This window comes from Canis aureus, chromosome 29 (genome assembly GCF_053574225.1).
Source record: "Canis aureus isolate CA01 chromosome 29, VMU_Caureus_v.1.0, whole genome shotgun sequence".
NCBI classification, from domain to species: domain Eukaryota; kingdom Metazoa; phylum Chordata; class Mammalia; order Carnivora; family Canidae; genus Canis; species Canis aureus.
In genome coordinates, this window is record NC_135639.1 from 6,076,062 (window position 1) to 6,094,836 (window position 18,775).

At 44.3% G+C, this 18,775-nt stretch overlaps 2 protein-coding genes across 4 annotated transcripts in view; one reads left to right on the forward strand and one right to left on the reverse strand.

Moving 5' to 3' along the window:
- ADAM12 (ADAM metallopeptidase domain 12) overlaps positions 1–14,811 on the forward strand; it is a 331,885-nt gene extending 317,074 nt beyond the window's left edge. The window contains exons 22-23 of the mRNA XM_077877237.1: positions 7,691–7,821; positions 9,795–14,811. Of these exons, the coding sequence (XP_077733363.1) occupies positions 7,691–7,821; positions 9,795–9,855 (192 nt within the window). The 3' untranslated portion in view covers positions 9,856–14,811. The remainder of the gene's footprint in view (positions 1–7,690; positions 7,822–9,794) is intronic.
- Positions 14,812–17,449: 2,638 nt separating this feature from the next.
- Positions 17,450–18,775, reverse strand: part of FANK1 (fibronectin type III and ankyrin repeat domains 1) — a 77,994-nt gene continuing 76,668 nt past the window's right edge. For all 3 annotated transcript variants that reach the window (XM_077877239.1, XM_077877240.1, XM_077877241.1), the window contains 4 exons: positions 18,560–18,703; positions 17,935–18,012; positions 17,790–17,834; positions 17,450–17,687 (listed from right to left, as the gene is read on the reverse strand). In XM_077877239.1, the coding sequence (XP_077733365.1) occupies positions 17,634–17,687; positions 17,790–17,834; positions 17,935–18,012; positions 18,560–18,703 (321 nt within the window). In that variant the 3' untranslated portion in view covers positions 17,450–17,633. The remainder of the gene's footprint in view (positions 17,688–17,789; positions 17,835–17,934; positions 18,013–18,559; positions 18,704–18,775) is intronic.

The following is an 18,775-nucleotide window of genomic DNA, read 5'->3' on the forward strand; positions in this document are numbered from 1 at the left end:
CTCGGCAGCCCCAGCCCACCCACAGGAGCTGGCTGGGGGCCTGGTAGGCAGTGTGGCCTCCTGGTCCCTGCCCTTCGGCCGCAGAAGCGCCCCCTCAGTGTCCCCAGCACATGCCGGACAGTGCACCTGCCTCTTGGGGCTTCGTGGCCATTGCACGAAAGTATCTAACGTTAGCCTGCAGTGTGATGAGTCTCTGCTAAATGATAGCTATTCATTTCTCTAATGTATTCTTTTCTCCTTTTATCATTTCTTTCCATCCTTAGGTTTATTTCTCTAACTTCTTAGACCCTTACCTCATTTCTGTTCATACTTCATTTATTTATTTTATGTATACATTACCAAATAAGCATAAGAGTCTAGGAATTTCCCTCCAAACACTGCATTGTCTGTGCTCACTGGGTCTGATTTGTACTGTTCTCAATATTTATATTTTTAAAATAACCTACACTTCCCCTTCTGCTTTGTTCTTTGGCCCAAAACTTGAAATTATTTTCCTTTTTGTTGTCATGAATTCTTAAGACATTTAAAACATGGAAAAGTGAAAATAATCTAGAATTCACCCACATCTATACTACACAGAAACAACCCGTTGTGATCTCCATGTTTTTCTACGCATGTGCCTACTTAAGTCTCAGAGGATATGCACTGTTTCCTTTAATTTTTTTTATTTTTATTTTTTGCACTGTTTCCTTTTAAAAAAAAAAATAGGAAAAACAGAGCAGTCCAGACAAAGTCACTGTGACTACCTCAGATACAATCACTTTTGTGGGTTGGTGGTGATATTTTTATGGAGCCTTTTCAATACTTTTACATAGATATCCAAAGAACATATGGAATACTTCAATTTACATAAATGGTATAAAACTACAATTAGCTTCGCACAGTTTGCACTTACATTCAACTGTATTTTACTTTTTTCTTACATTGAAGTACAGCTGACGCAGAATGTTACATTAGTTTCGGGTGCACAACACAGGCACCTGACCACTCCGTACTGAGGCTGTGCTCACAAGTGTCACTCCCGTCTGTCACCATGCACGCCATGACCGTAGCCTCGTAGCCTGGACTGTATTCCCTGTTGTGCCTCTCATCCCCATTTTGTATTCATTACATAACTGGAAGCCTGTGCCCCCCCCCACTCCCCTTCACACATTTTTGTCCATTCTCCTACTTCTCTCCCCTCTGGCAACCACCAGTTTTGTTCTCTATTTATGGATTGGTTTCTGCTTTATTTGTTCACTTGTGGTTTGTTTTTTGTTTGTTTTTTTTTAGATTACACATTTAGATTCCACAAGTGAAGTCAAAAGGTCTTTGTCTTTCTCTGCCGTATTTCACTTAGTATAATACCCTCTAGGATCTCCTTCTTGTTTATGGCCAAGTAATATTCCATTGTACATCTCTGCCACATCTTCTTTATCCACCCATCTGCCTATGGACCCTGGGCTGATTCCATGCCTTGGCTTTTGTAAATAATGCTGTGATAAACATACAGGTGCATACATCTTTGCAAATTAGTGTTATCGTTTTCTTTGGGTAAATCCCCAGTAGTAGAATTACTGAATCATATGATAATTCCATTTTAATGTTTTGAGGAACCTCGGTACTGTTTTCCACAGCGGCTGCACCAACTTACATTCCCACCAGCAGTGCGGGAGGAACTGTTTCCTCCACATCCTCACCAACACTTGTTATTGCTTAGTTTTTGCAGACTAGCCATTCTGATGCATGAGGTGGTATCTCATTGTGGTTTTGATTTGCATTTCCCTGATAGTCGGTGATGTTGAGCATCTTTTCATGTGTCTGTTGGTCATCTGCAGGTCTTTGGGAAATGTCCATTCAGATCCTCTGCCCATGTTTTAATTGGATTTTTTTGGTGTTGAGTTGTGTAAGTTCTTCATATATTTTGGATATTAACTCCTTATTAGATCTGTCATTTGCAAATATCTTCTCCCATTCAGTAGGTTGCCTTTTCATTTTGTTTGCTCCTTTGCTGTGTAAAGAGTTTTCATTTGAGTGTAGTCCCAATAGTTGACTTGCGACTCCCTTGCCTAAGAAGACATATCCAGAAAAAAAATGTTGTTAAAGCTGATGTCGAGATTACTGCCTATGGTCTCTTCTAGGAGTTTTATGATCTCAGATCTCACATTTAGGTCTGTAACCCATTTTGAGTTTATTTTTGTGTGTAGTGTAAGGAAGTGGTCCAGTTTTCCCAGCACCATTTACTAAAGACACTCATTCCCCCATCATATATTCTTGCCTCCTTTGTTAGATTGACCAGATAAGCATGGGTTTATTTCTCGGCTCTCTGTTCTGTTCCATTAATCAATGTGTCCATTTTTGTACCATATCGTTTTATTATAGCTTGCTAGTATATCTTAAAATACTTCCAGCTTCGTTCTCCTTTCTCAAGGTTGCTTTGGCTATTTGGGGTCTTCTGTGGGTCCATATAAATTTTAGTATTATCTATCCTAGTTTGTGAAAAGTGCTATTGGTATTTTAATAGGAATTGCATTGAATCTGTAGACTTCTTTGAGTGGTATGTATGGATATTTTAATAATATTAACTTTTCTAATCCATGAGCATAGAATAGCTTTCTATTTGTGTCATCTTCAGTTTCCTTCATCAGTGTCTTATAGTTTTCAGAGTACAGGTCTGTCACTTCCTTGGTTAAGTGTATTCTTAGATATTTTCTTCTTTTTGATGCAATTATGTTTTACTTTGTTTCTAGAAATTTTATTATTCAAATATGCTGGCTTGTCTTTAAACACAGAAAATTTGTTCAAATAATTTCACAATCTGAAGTCTTTGGGTATGTTACTCCTGAGGTTCCTTTCACAATTCCTTGCTTCTTTGTATGCTTGGTAATTTTTTCCTATGAGCTGCTTATTTTTCTGGAAAATTATCTAGAAAACTACCTGGGAGTTCTTTGAGAACTAGGATGAAGGTACGACCCTCCAGAGAGGATGTATTTTGCCTCTGCCTGGCTCCTGGAAGCAGTAACCATTTGAGACCTCTCTCTCTAAATGGCTTGGGCTTGAGCCACTGAGGGGATGTGATCTCAGCTTCAGGTCCTCAAGGGCAATTTGTGGTTAGAGGTTTATTTTCCAACAATTTCAGTGGTTTTAGAGAATAGGTCAAAATAACTAGCCTGCCATATTTCCAGAAATGGAAGATTCACCTCCCAACTCTAGTTTGTTCTGTAGCGTCTCCATTATCATACTTTGTGACATCCTGTTCTGTAGCCATAAGCATCAGTTTTGTTAGATGCAGGTCTACACTGAAAAGACTCAATGCTCATGGACAATCTTTTTGCCACGTATTCATTCATTTCCTGGCTAGCTGATGTCATTCTAGTGTACGTCCTTCCCCAAGAGTTCCACAGGCGGCTACTCCCTGAAGTAGACATTCCATGTTCAAAGACATTTGGCTGTTGTTTTCACTTCTCAGCAATAATGTGCATATAAAAATAATGGAGCACACTTTGTCTTCCCAAAACTCTTCCCCATGGTCTTCCTCTCTCTCCCCTGGAGAAATCAGAAGCTGGCTTTTTTTTACCCTTTGAAGTGATGGGATTTGGTATCCTCACTGTCCAATAACTTCAATAGGTGATATCTTACTATTGAGGAGTTGAATTCATTTCTCTGAGGGAAATTGTGTGCACTTCTAATCATAGATTTGACACTCTTTTTTTCAGGAAAGTTCTTATGAAATCAGTGTATTTTTTCTATCTACTCAGATCCTTTAAGTGACACCATTTTTATGTATGTTGTGTCACCTTTGCTGTGGTCTTTATTTTACTGTTGAACTTTTCACTTCCCTCAGCTCAGACCTCACAGCCCTTTGTTCAATATGATTTTCATCCTTGGTTTTCATGGTTTTTCTCTTCCCCTTTTGAGTTTTGCTACCTCCTTTGTCATTTCTGTGTATATACATTTTTACAGGGTGGGTTCTTAACTTTGCCTTTTTCCCTAATGCATCCGCCTCCTCCTTAAAGGCAGGGAGTTCTTCCTGGAAAACCAGTCACAAGACAGCTGAGGAAAAGGTGAGGCTGGTGCTGAGGTCTTTGAGAGAGTGGTCTGGCCCTCCCTGCTCCCAACACAGACCCTGCAGGCCCAGCCCTACTCCAGGTTTGCACAGATAGCTGGACCTGTCTACATTGCTGTTTGTTCAGTCCAGATACATCATGCTATCTGCTTACTCCTCATGCCTGTTTCATGCAAAAGGGCCTGATTTTCTCTTCTGCACTGTATCAGGTTGGCCATGGCAGGATCTTCTCCTTTCTCAAGGCCTTTCTTCACCCTGGCCTGCTGGACACTTTGCCCCCTTTTTATATAGATTTGGGGTTGTAACTTTTCCTCCATTTTGCTCCTTTCCATGCATTTTTTTTCCATGCATTTTCTTAAATGTTTTCAGGTACTTTCTAAAAGAAAGGTCAAGGTTTGGTCAAGGTCATTTTATAGACACGTCTGTGTTCTTTTAAGAGAGATTTGTTGAGACCTCTGCTTTTTTTGGAGAAAGAATAAAGAAATTGCACCATTTCCCTGAGAACTGATTATCCTTGGACTGATCTTTAAATATATTTCTCACAGATCCAGAGAGGCCGAGTGGAGAGGGTGAGGCTGATGCTACCCCTGGCCCTGCATGAGCTTGTCAGGGATAGCCGTGGCATCCCTGGCATTTTCCGGTGATAGAGGTCTCTGGATAAACAGGATCCATTTACTCTTGCTTACACAGAGGTAGATAACAGTTGAGAATTCTTTGATGATGGTCAAAGTAGAGGATTCTTTTTGGATTTTAAAATTTATTCTCAATCCTCTAAAACTTTGAAATATGTTGCTGCTGCAAAAACAGCAGAATGTGGACAAATGGGACGGTTCTATTTAATGTAGATCTCAATTTTCCTCCAATATCAGGAGGTTGAAAAGGGAGAGAGTGGGGAGGGGAGGTCTGCATTCCTGATTTTTAATAGGTCTACAGGAATATTTGAGTGTGAACAACCTGGCCTGGAGTCCTTTCTCCATTCTGATGACTCTTTGTGGCAAGGCTGGACTTTTCTGGGAAACTGAGGTTCAGGTTTGCAAAGGCAGCATGAAAATATGCAATGCCTGACAGAGTGTGTGGGAATCCTACTCTTTCCTACAAAGTCACAGCCTCTGTAGCTGTGCTTCCGCCCACCTGTGTATAGGCTCCACGTCACCACGCCTGATTATCTGAGAAGGGAGAACCCATCATCTTTCACTAGCTCCACTCCTAGTGGGCCTGTTCAGGCCTGGCAGGAAATAGACCACTCACCTAGGCAGCATCTGTGAGTGTGACCTATTTCATAGTGGATCAATGTCTCGCGGATCCCAGGGCTTGAGGTCAGAACTTTCGATCAACATTTCCACAGTTTGGGCTTTGGTCACTGTAGTGACCATGCAGTTTATCCTTTAAACCAGGACGTAGCTGAGTCGTGATTAATAATTAAACAGGGCCATAAACATAAATTGCAGATGTCCCAAACAAAGCAGAATGAATGGCCAAGCTAACTATCTCCTGGGTTTCCGTGATAAATCCAAATGGATTATGATACATTATAACAAGGATCTCACTTTTTCTCCAGCATGGCCATAAAAAGCTGACGTTATCTTTATTACCAAGACCAGATACTTATTCATTCTTAGCAGCAAAACTAGTATCACTTAGTAATGAATCATTTAAACCTCAATGCCTTTCAGTTTTATAGGTGCGTGCATTCATTTTTTACATTACACACTAATATCTTGCTCATAGTTTTCTGCCATCTTCTAGGGAATGGAGCTTAATTTATTCCCATAGTTTATTACCCGAGGTTTGTTGGTAGGATTGCAGTACTTTTAGATGGTAAATTTATTCCATCGTTAATAGCTGCGGTACAGCAGTAGCAGCTGACACCTACTCCTTGGACACTGTACTAGGGCCCGTGCGGAGAGCTTCCCAGCTCACAGTCCTCACATCAACCCCCTGAGGAAGGTACAGTTAGCATCCCCTCTCCATGACTTTGAGGCTGAGTAACGCCTGTATTTGCAGAGCCTGGTTGAGTATACAAACCACCTGTCCCCAATATGCACTCAGGCACGTTAGATGGTCTGTAGGCCTACTTAAGGGATGTGCTCTACTTTGTTTCCTTTAATAAGAACTGGTATAGAAATGTCACTTTGAAGTCTGCCCTTGATCGGTGGCCCCATTGCTCGTTGTTTCAACTTGGCATATCTTCCATACAGCTGTGGTTTCCAGTCTTCTGGGGTTGCTTCCTTCATTTACAGAGATATGTTAAATGGTGGTTGTACACTTTGCATTCTTTCAACTGAGCTCCATTTGCTGAGGAAATGTAATTTTAGTGGGATAAGTACTGGGAGAAATTTCAAGTCACATGTTTCAGAGTCCTCTTGAGTGGTCCTGGAAGTATGGAACTGCGGGTCCTGTGCCAGTGAAGTAGATCATCTGTTTGTTAGGACATCCTGTCTCTCCCTTGAGGTTCTAGCATCATTTCCTACACACTTGCTGTGCATTCGTGAGTGCTTCTAGACTCCAAGGACCAAAGGAGAAGGTGTCTTGGCACCTATGTTCACCGTTGGCCAAGAGGAGAACCCGGTGAAGCCTTAACTGTCTTCCAACCCTGTACCCCCTTTTCTCAGAGTAGGGAAAGTAGGGAGAGTCCCTTGAAAAGTGATTTGTGGTTTTACTATTCTGTTTGTTGCTTTTCTTCTATTTCCATTAAGAAGCATTTTAAAATTTGTGGCATCAGGGAATGCTGATGGTATTAATAGTGATCTGTGTTCTGGGAGCTTCCTAGGCATCATTTTATGTAGTCCACATTACAATACTCTCAATTCTCCCCCTATAAAATGAGAGGAAAAAGTGCCTATCAAGTGACTGGCTGGCACAGTCCCAAAGCATTGGTCTTCAGATAAAGCCCGGTGTAGAATCACACCCAAGTTCATGCTCTGGTCAATGTGACACCTTTCCAGTGGCTTCCTTGTAGACTTAATACTTGTCCCTCAAAACACAGTTTTTAGAGTTTCCTCCTACTTGTCACTTTGTGGGACAACTGTGTGAGTTTGTGATTCTTTGAACTAGGTATTTTGGTAGAAGAATTTTGGTGCATTTCACTCAGTGATCTGGATCAACATTGGATATCCTGACCCTATGGTGGAGGAAAGATGATCATTTTTGTCAGTGAATTCATTCACAGTTAAACGAATTCTGTTTCACGATTCTGAAAAACTTGAATAAACGATGTTTAAGAAGATTTTTGTCAACCTCTCAATTTGAGGCCTTTACAAAGCGAAAGGCAGCTTAAAGACACAGGAACACTTACATCCTCCAGGTAGCGTTGGCCCAGAAATGCCATATCAACTGTACTCCCAAGGCCTGTGAACAGTGTGGCCTCAGAAGACGCTCTGAGTGTTTGTGACTGTGCAATACTAGTGATAAATCTTTTATGGGTTAGAGAAAACATTGGCAAGAAGATAGACAAAGGTCAACAGCGTGGGCGGTGAGAGGATGTGTTCAGAAAGTTTGCTCAGGATGTGAAACCTGCGAAGCCCAGCACCAGGCCCCATTTCTCCCTGTTCCCACCTCACACAGGACACTGGCGGGTCCTGAGGTCAGGGTCTGGTCCCGCCTCACAGAGATGGGTGGTCATACATATGCTGTGATTTATTGCAGGGAACTCGTAAGCCAAACCCTCCTCAGAAGCCTCTGCCTGCAGATCCTTTGAGCAAGGCAACCCGGCTCACCAGCGCCTCAGCCAGGGCCCCGGGACAGCAGGAGTCCGGGCTCCGCCTGGTGCCCCTCAGGTGGGTGTAAGAGCTGAGCCCATCTTTTCCTCCCCAGCACTGACCCGTGCTTTCCAGGCCCTGTCAGGACATGGGCCTGGTAGTCTCAGCCAGCCTTGTGGGAACAGCAGAAAATAGTGGCCAAAGCAGATAGGAGCATGACCAGGAGGCAGTCACAAGCTTATAATCCCTGGGATGCCCCAGTGTCCCTAAGAGATGAAACCAAGATCAAGTAGAACTAGAGAGCGTGCCCTGGAAAGCTGTGGCTCTTGAGATGGGCCGGGCCCTGTACCCCAGCGACGAAAACACCAAGCAGTGTGATACTTTAAAGGCTGAACCCACCTCCAAAACCATCTTAAACCTTCATAAACTGTGCCCCATCCCTGGGTCCTGAGAAAGGAGGTGAGGGGCAGGGAGGTCCCAGATGGATGAGGGAGGTGGGGTGGGGAGTGAGCTCCCGAACACCTGGCACAACCGGGAGCTTCTCCATCTACTTAACAGAAGGAATCACATTTAGAGACTGTTCCCGAGCCCTGGTCCTCACTTGCCCTGTCCAGAGGACGAGGAAGGCAGACTCCTGGCACAGGGGGTTAAGCGGTCATGCCCGGGGCTGGGCCACGCTGGTTTTCAAGAGCTATTACATTTCCAGGAATTTTGCAAGCTAGCTGTTAAACCTAGCCACGATTTAAAGTATATAAACTCCAAATGATACAAATCACAGGAAAACAAATGTAAAATGCTCAAAATTCCTTTTTTTTTTTTTTTTTTAACATCTTACTATCACCTATGCTCTGGAGGTTACATGCAGCTGTTTGCATTGGTGGAAAGGCCATGGCTGGGGGCCAGTGTGCAGCTCCTCGCTCACGCAGCCAGAGGATTTACACCCTGGAAACAGACAAAGGTTACAGATCAGCCCCCCTCCCTCCCCACAGTGGGTAGGTTAGACCCGCAGCCAAAACACCCTTCTGACACGCATACCCCCTTGGCAGGAAGCTTGCTGTATGAGCTTGAAAGAACCCAAGGTAGGGTGTTGACCAGGCCCTGGGCTCAATAATTCAGTGTCTCCAACGGGGAAGACACACGTTCGTGATGTCATTACAGCTTTTGGGAAAAATGCTTGGCCTGTGGGAGAGCAAACTGCCTCATAAATCCCAGAGATAACGCCGGTCACGGGGGCAGAACAGTGGTTTAATTCCCAACTGCACAAATACAGCAAGATTGCAGAGCATCCGAATTATTTCACTGTGGTTCGTATGCCGATCTTAAAGTTACTTTTCTTGCTCAAAAGCAAAAGCACCCCTTACATGGCACGATGAGGGGAAGATGGGGAAGGCCCGCTGGGTAAAATGCCATCAAGCAGTGGCCAGTCGTCGCCCCTGCTGGCCACTGACACCGGTACAAGCGGGTGTCGTCTTGGTCTCAAAGGGGAAGAATTCGTTTTTGAGGGATCCCACAGGCCCAGCTCTGCTCCCCGGACGCACACGGGCTAATCCACTCACTGCAGACACACGCGGGATGGGGGACCACGCAGTGTCCCAAATGCCAAGTAGCTCAGGCTCTTTTCCTCTTGCTACACCTGTATGGATAGACACGGCTCCTAGGGCTGTATGCGTTCATGAAATTCATTGCTAAAATCTATTTCACCTATCTTTTTTCCTTTTTTCACGTGGCTGCTAGCGAAGGTTCGATTAGAGACGTGGCTTCTGTTTCTCTAGTGAGTGGGCGCCGTTCTAGGGGCGGCTCGCAGAGGGGACGGAGCGCGTTGGCAGGGGCTCGTCTAGTGGCCAGCTGGCACAAACGCCAGCAGTCCCGCAGCCTGGATCAGGGTCCCTCGGTGGGGCCCCACCACCCTGCCACATGCAGAGGCATCCGCATGGGGCTGGGGGCTGGTCCCTAAGGCCCTGGAGGTCTGGCAAGGACACCCCGACAACCACAGATGTCCGTACCTGCAGAGGCCGCCACCTACAATCTTGTTCTCTCTCCTCTCGCTGCAGACCTGTTCCGAGACACCCGCCTCAAGGGCCCAGGCCCCCCCACACCGCCTGTACTAAGTGAGAAGCAAGTTGACACCTTTTTTCAACAGTGAAGACAGAAGTTTGCACTATCTTTCAACTCCAGTTGGAGTTAGTTTTTTGTACCAACTTTTAGAATTTTTTTTTTAATGTTTAAAACACCATTATTTTAAGAATTTTGAGCTACTGCCGTCGGTGCTGTGCTGTGCTATGGTGCTCTGTATACTTGCTCAGGTACTTGTAAATTATTAATTTATGCCGATGTCTGTTGCAGTGCGGTGCGCTGTGGGAGGCATTTTTACCATCACTGAGTTTTCCACGGAAGGAAGGCTTGTGTGCTCTCAATAGTGAACTTGAACTATCCTGCTTTATGGGATTCTGGACAGGATGTTTACCTTTCTGATCGAGGCTTTATTGAAGAATGGTTCCCCAACCATCCATGGCTGTGGTTCTGGCACAGACGCAGCTCAGGAGACCCCAGGTAGAAACTTGAGGGATTCTCTGGAACCCCTGGTCTTAGCCCCGAGCCAGGGGCTTCAAGTCCAGGCGGGCCTTGGGCCTTGTCACAGCTGACAGGCCAGCCCAGCAGCGGCCACACATTGACGCTCCAGGATGGCAGGGAACACTCTGGCCCCTGGCCGGGAAGCTCTGGAGGGAATCTGGGTCACAGAAAGGAATTCTAAGGTGTGGCCACACCAGGCCAGAGCCTGGGACACGAGGCCAGGCAGAAACTTGACCTTGAGCTCGCTGGCCATTTGGAGAGCAGGCGAAGATCGTTGCTTTACAGAAACCCTGCTCTTCACCCGATTATTCAGAGTGGGAGGGGGTGGCGTCTCTACCGGCCGTCTACTGCCCAGAGGCTGCAAACCTGCACCCCCCTGTACTGTCGGGAGCGGAGCTAAGCAAATTACCACCGTGTCTTCTCAACCGTGATGCAGGGATTCTGTGTTCAGACAGACGGATGAGGCTTTCCATGGGACCGTAACGATGTTCAGATGTGGCCCAGTAACCAGATCTAGTGAATCAATTCTGTAGATATAAACAGCTTATTAAGAATTAGGCAGGCTCCCTCTGCCTACAAAAGTACAAGCAAACGGAATGCCGGGTGGCAGGCTGCCGTCCAGGGAGGACAAAGAATCCTAAGTTACTGGTTAGTTATTTGGGGGGCATTCTCTTTTCCCAGTTTGGCTGCGGGAATCCTAAGAAAAAAAAAGGGGGGGGTGTTCAGAGCTTATGCTAAAAATATCTTTTAAACACTTGCAACCTACCTGTTGATCATCACAGAATGTGATAAGGAAATGAGGTTCCCAATCCTAAATATTCATGCAGTGCAGTCTTGGGCAGCAGCCCCTTCAACCTTTTACTCTTCAAAGGTCTGACTGGGGAGCTGTTTTCCCAAGGAGATCTTGAAGTCGCCTGTACTAATGGCATGAAAATTACAAAAACACTCAGACAAGGTAAAATGCCATTATGCCCCTGTCTTCTGCTGGGGTCATATGTGACTCGTTTTCACATTAGAAGGCAATTGACAACAGTTCCGTAATTCACTCTGAGTGTTTTAAGATAAAGACTTCAGTTGGGGTCATTTCAACGGGTTTTCTGTGCCTTGAAGCGGAGAGACAAAATATACCAAGAATCGGTTTTCCTTCCAGAAAACAAGACTGCATTTAACTCTCCCGATGTTCCCCGCTGTATCTAGGCAACATAGTATTCATGATCACAGAGAAAATAAATCCATGTCACAAACACACAAAAGGGAGCCCAGTCCTAATACATTCCACCTCCTATAGCATTTGTCTGTGTATCATACAATTATTAATTTCTTAAAAAGGCAAAGCCACGTTAGACAGTATTACTGCTGATGAATGCCTACGGAATTACTGTAACTGATACTACATTTGATCATTGTATCAAGGCAGGCCAAAACATATGCTATGGAAAAGTTTACAGAATTTTTATGGTGCATTATGTGGGTGTTGTCTTTACAGATGCCCAAATCCTTAGACCCATCATTTTAGCCCTTCCTCTTATTGTGAAGAAGAGGATGTGAAGGGGTTTTTTTGTTTTTGTTTGGTTTTTTCTTTTTCTTTTTTTTTCTTTTTTTTTCTTTTTTTTTTTTTTTTTTTTTTTTTGTCTGTCCTTACCTAGAATTCCTGTAGCTTCCATTTCAGAGAATAGTTGGGTATTAAAGTTAATGCTGTGATCTTATACCATGTCATCAATGACCATGTAGGGGCTGCAGCTGATGACACATTCCTACCCCTACAGTACAAATTGCTTTTATAGAGAGGCATGCAAGTTATTTCTGGATAAGAATATGTTTAAGCCTAACAGCCCCTGATGATATACAGATCTTAAAGGAATAATACTTCCAAGATGCAGAATCAAATGAATATTTAGCAATAAGTTCCATTTTAATATAAAAGAACCAAGAGCCAGAGTTTCTTTTGGTGGGGCGGGGGGTCGGAGGGGAGACATGGGAGGGGAAGGTGTACCTCTCCCTTTTTATATCCTTATCAATGATGGAAACAAAAATCAATACTTGTATTTTCATGGCAGTCTATTTTTAATATTTTTTTAAATTTTTGTAGGCATGAATAAGAGTTGATTTGAGTTTATAAGGCCGTCAACGTGTCTAGACACAAAGCAGGCCCTGAGGGTAGTCGCTTTTCTTCTCCCCATCTTGTTATAGTTGTAGGTTATGTGACCCCACTTACTGGGAAGTATAGGGCTAATCTTCCAGGCATTCCCTTTAAAAGTTTATCTCCTGAATTTTTTGGTAACAGTTTGTTTTGCTGACACATGGAGTCAGATGTGTAGCAACCAAGAGAAACAATGCATAACATTTTCCATTGTCAAAATATGCATACAGAGGTTACACTTCCCAGTGTGAATTTTTCCAGCTTACACATGTGGGATGACATCACAGAAACCACAAAAGCAACAAATTAAACTACATGAGAATAAATACTCCTGACTGGTCTCAGAGGGGACATCTTTATGCCTTCTTAACTTTATTACAAATTCTCAGGCTGAAACCGTAGGCCATTGTTCTCCGGCAAATCAATGCAACCCATCGCTGTAGCCCCTCAAAGAAAAGCAGGGAAAACTCTGATCAGTGGCGAGCTGTCCTCAGGAGCCTGTGGTCTCCCCTGGTGCTGCAGAGAGCCTGGTGCTGGGCCAGCGAGAGTGCCCGGGCACCTTCCTGCCATCTCTCAGTTGATGTTTACTAAGCATTCTGAGCCAATGCGGCCCTGACAACTGAAAGGGCAAGATGCCTGGGCAGTGGGGCCGGATCTTTCTCACACAACCTGACCCCCCCCCCTTTGGCAGTCTTTCCTCATGAGGCTTATTTCATTGAAAACTTCTGCAATGGAGGGCTCCCTTCTGTGTTCTGGGAGCAGCAAGCCCAGGGCAGGACTCGCTCTGGTGCTCCTTCCTCACTGCTGTCAATAGGACCCCAGCCAACCGGAAGTGACCCAGATAAACTTGATACCGACCCTCCCCCAGAAGTCCCACGGTGCCTGTGCTGACCCTGTAGGTGTGACTCTGAGGCTGGGGACTTCATACACTATGGCTTGCTGGTGGGGGACAGTGCACGGACCACCTGTTCCCCTCCCTACCACCACAGAGGCCTGCCCTAGGCTGCGACAGGTACCCCCATCACGACTCAGGAGCAGACCCATAAACACATCTGGATGCAGGCAGCTGAGGCTAATACATCTGTTTGCTTCTCACCACCCAGAGGCAAGTCCCCTTTCCAGACCAAACCCAGTGCCGATGCCCCTTCCCATGTGAGAAATCTCTGCCATCAGAGCCAACTCAGGTCAGCCAAAGTGGGGGCTGTGGGAGGGTGTCACTACCAGCCCCCCAGCCCACTCTTCTCCAGAGTGGCCATCTAAAGCAAGCCCACCAGCTACGCCCCAGCTTTGAATCCAGCAGAGTCCCTCCTACAGGCACATCACCCCCTAGAAAATCAGTTTATCTATGAGGGCACAATTCTCTTGACTCACTCCATAGCTCCTGTTGACATCTGTTCCTTTAAAACCTATTTGGAAGCTGCAGTGGTGATACACATTACACACTAAGAAAGATTCGTGAGCCCCAGGCTAAGAACCATTTCTGTGCAGTAAGGATGCTTCCAGAAGCCATTTACCTACACATGGATGGAAATCCCCTCTTTAACTCTTGGGACAGCAGTGGCAGCTGACCGTCCAGCCATAAGAGTCGACTTCATAGGAGAAAAACTAGGAGACAAAACACCGCATATAAAACTGTTATAACATTCAATAATGGGTAGTGATAGCCTGGAGATTTACCACATAGTGAAAGAAATTCTCACTGGGATTCAGCTCTTCCAGGTTGAATATTCTGGAACCCATCCTGATTTTCCACATCATCTGCAAAAAACATGTCTTATGTTCCCCCTGTGAGTTTCCTTCCCGAAAATAATTTAGTCCTCCATTTAAGCGCAGTTTAAATCCAGACAAAATAATAAATATCCTGTGATCCTTTTAGTTTTACAAAGAACTAAAAGGACATCTATGTTCATGGCCTATAAGCAAGCACATAAGGAGGGCAGTGATAGAAAAAAAAATGTATCAAATTAGAAAATCCTCTAAGAGTCCAAGGCGGGATGAGTAATAGCAGAGCTGATGGTTCTCTTTTACCTTCTATCAGGTCAAATTGGGAGGTTGTAGGGAAGACCCATGGTTTAAACGTGTGTGGCAACTGTTAAACTCTCAGAACACTTGGCTACAGGCCATTCAGCGCAGTACAGTTACAGCTACTAAACAAACCATTTCATCAAGTTCACAGAGCTTCATCCATTTATAATGCTTCAGTTTGCTCATTTCTTTTCACATACCCTTTATGTTACAGCCTGTTACTTTTGTACACGTTTCTCATATTGGGGTTCTACAGGTAACAACCTATTTCCGTAGAGAAAGTCATTGTTAAGAATATTATATCCAATAAATGGTATACAGGTAAACATAAAGACGTGTCTCGTTCCTTACTGACAAGGTCACAAAAACGGGGAAAGGGAAATCCCCATCCCTAACTCACCCATTTATAGAGGCACAAGGAAATTCTGGGACAGTCCAGAAGAAACGAAAACGAGTGGTGGTCAGGGCCCAGACACTGCCAGTCTACCTGAACCGGTTAGATGATGGCATAAGAAAGAAGGTGCCTTTTAACATACATAAGAGTGGGGAGGTGGGATTGGGTGGGTGGGTGGGAGGGACCACATTACTTGTTTTGAACAACATAAATGTATAACCTATCAGAATAATTTTTTTTGAAAACTCAATTTACAAAAGAGAGAAACTCAAAAAAAGCAAGCACGCAGAAGTAGAGACATTGATACATTGATATCAGACTTATCCAGGATGAAAATCTAAGTGTAATGGAAATTTATAAAATTCTGAAAAAATAGAATCCAACTTCATGAAGAACTACAGAAAATACAAAGAAAAATAGATATGTAGAATGGTAACAAGGGGTCTTTATTCTTACCACCTACTACCCATGTCAAAGCAAGGAGACAAAAAATAAGTACCTGGAAGACCTCAGTTAATAATGTAATCAAATGGATATGGATCATATTGAGATTCTTCAAACATACAGAATATGCCTTCTTTCAAAGTACCTCTGAAAAAGAAAACTACCTACACAGAACTGTATATAAAACTATATATATATATATATATATATATATATATATATATATATATATATTTTATATATTAAGCCACAAAGTAAAACATTCCAAATGATACAACAAACCATGGGTTGCTTCTTTGGGAAAATTAAAACACAAGACAAATCACTAATCTCACTCAGGAAAGATCAAAAGCACATATGCAAAGCATATGAACACAGAGAATCCAGCAGTCCACTGTAACCCATGAGATGATCTCAGAAATACAAGGATGGTTTGATATCTTAAAATCTAATTATTCATCAAATTGACAGATTTTCAGGAAATATGCCATATTAGGATTACCAGAGACTCTGAAAAGACATTTGAAAAAATTTAGTATCCCTGAGTTTTTAAATATCTGAGTAAGGCCAGAAACCACAGGACTTGAGAAATGTGAAGGCTATTTGTGGAAAATTAACCTCACAAACTTAGGACCTTATAAGCAGTCGTTGTTGGCTAAATTGCACTGCAATCGCAAGGCACTCTTAAATTTCAGTGGCTTACACCATGAGAGGATTATTTTTTACTTGCCCATCAAATGTCCATCTCTGGGTGAGCTCTGGCTCTGCCTCCAGACCCTGGACTAATGGGGAGCCTCTATTTGAGTCACAGCTGGTCTTGTGGCAAAAGGAAGAGACACATGGGGATTCTTAAAACTTCTGCTCAGTGGGGCAGGAGCCATCTCTGTTAACATTTCAGTGACCAAAGTCACCCCATTATATGGCCAGGGCTCCCATCAGGAGGATGGGACAATGTTGCCAAGAGTTCATCAACGAGAACTCTTGCCAGAGAGGAGGCTTGGGAATAGGATCTACAATAGACTGAGATTGAAATTAAGCTGAATGTCAACAATGACTGGGGTGAGGAGGGGCCATGGAAAGTTGTGACTATGCTTTGATTTTGAGAAAGATTTAAAAAGTCAATCTAGCAAATTTAAAGGAATACACATTTGTACAGATGGTAAAAGATTCATGAGGTGTGTAAAGAGAGGGCGATCTATGACCCACAGATCCAATTCCTGAGGTGGATGTTCTACAAACATAGAATATAGAATAAAGCTGAGAATTGCCAATATCAATACAATTGACTGCGCTTTTTCTCTGTGCCCTTTCCCCAAAGCTTTGGAGTTTTATTGCCTTTTAATCGGGCTTTCTTTATGGAGAAATTTCCACTCCCGTGTGGACCTTTATAGCTGGTCTTCTTCTGGGGCCAAGTTAACCACTTTGTCTCTGGAGACACGAAATGCAGGTGATCTGCTGGTTCACTGGGCTCATTCTTACAAATGAGTTCAAGCTCCCGCACACGAGTGTCTCAGCTCCTAACCAGCTGACGTAGCTGTGGTTCCTTCCTACTTGTCTTCCAACTGTGTGATCAGCATCAAACACCTCTCCACTCTAGAGGCAAACTAATATATTGTCTTTGGCAAAGTCATCAGCGTGCCAGCAGGCTGGGTCCTTCACTGTCAGGGCAGAAGGGTATGCAAACACATTCTCAGGTCTGTTCAAAAAAGACTGACCCTCCACCAGATACCTCTAAGAGAGTGGAATCAGAGTCTTGAAATATGGGGGGGGGGGGGTTTACTTTGATGTGTGGCCAACAGCTGAGGAGAAAACTTAACGCGTGGCCTCCTGGGCTTTCAGGAGGAGTGTCACTCCAGAAGGGAACACCAGCCTGACAACACAGCCTGGAAGGCCTGAAGTCAGGAGGGGAGGTCATAATTGAAAACACATGAGGGGAAGAATGTCCACAAGGTCCCAGAGTGGCTCAGAGGACAGCTTGGAGGGGGGACAGGGGCGGGAAGTGAAGAACCATGTATGTTTGTACAGCTCCAGCACATCAATATTTTGTTTCGTGTCTAACTCCAAGAGGCACAAGTGCAAGCAAACATCCCCACGCTGCAGACGCCCAATGATGACACCACAGGCGCACGTGCTTAGGTAAAAAGATGTATTTCAAACTGGGAACAGTTGTACGTTACAAAAAGTCACTGTGAATCTAAATAAATAATCAAATGTATAGCCTCCAAGATGCAGAATTTCATCTCTAGCTCAACGGTCGCATTCGACTTTGTTTCGCTTGGGCTTTCGGAGTGAGTAGCGCCCTGGTGAGCAGACGGACTACTTCTTTGCCGCGTGGGTTTTTTTCCTTTCTTCCAACAGGGAGACCACGTTCTAGATCAACAGAAACAGGGGAGTGTAATCCAAGGTCTGCCGTTATTTTTTTTTTTTAAGTATCATAAAATTAGCCTTGAAAATCAGAAAGAACATCCCAACCTGTCTGTCAAAAACTCTGGCCATCTCTAGCACACCTTTGCCAAACTGAAAGTGAAAACAACAAAAATTATACACACACACACACACACGCACATATATGGTACTTTCTCCACCAGGGAAAGGCTTTAGATAAAGATTAAGTTACCTCATTCTTTACAGTTGCATCTGCCCCTTTGTCAAGAAGTAGCTGGACTAACTCCTCGTGATTATTTAACACAGCCACCTGAGAAACAGAAGACAGTGGGGTGTGAGGGAGTCTGCTGCTCCCGCAGAGGGCGAGGCCGGCGGCCAGGGTGGACCCCGTGCAGGCGGGCCTGGGGACGTCGGCCGGAGGCTTTCTCAAGAAGGCAGAGCCAGCCAGGGCCACCATGGCTTTGCACCACACATGTGTGCTCTCGCTCTGCAGCCATCCCAAGTGCCAGGAAAATGGAAGTGGAATCCGCCTTTCTCTGCGCTCCAATGACACGAGAAACACTAGGCCAGACCAGCACAGGAAAGCAGCGCGTTCCTTGTTGGAACAGATCTGCTAGGATGCTACGATGGCCCAGGGGACTGGGGCTGGTAAGCTTTAAAGAAATAGTTGTAAAAAGACAACAAAAATATTGTAGTGACATTATCGTGCCTCTTTTAACAGGCCAGCAGGGAATATACAGGCAGCCAAAAGCCAGCGCTCGTACATGGCTAAGTTCACAAGAATTGCCTGATTATAGAAGCAGCTCTGACCTTAATTCCATACACAAAGCCAGGCTGTTTTCTGAAGAGTGGCATACCATCAGAGGGGTCTTTCCATCTTTGTCTTTCATGTTCACGTCCGCTCCAGCTTCAATCAGCAGAGAGGCTACCCTCTGGTTTCCTGAGACAGCAGAGACTCTCATGAGTGGGGTCCATCCTGAGCCCGTGTCCGCAGCGTCTACCTTTATGCCAGAGGAAGAGCTGCTCTTAGTCCAGTCTCTTTTCCTTAAAAATAGTCATCAGAAACTTATAAA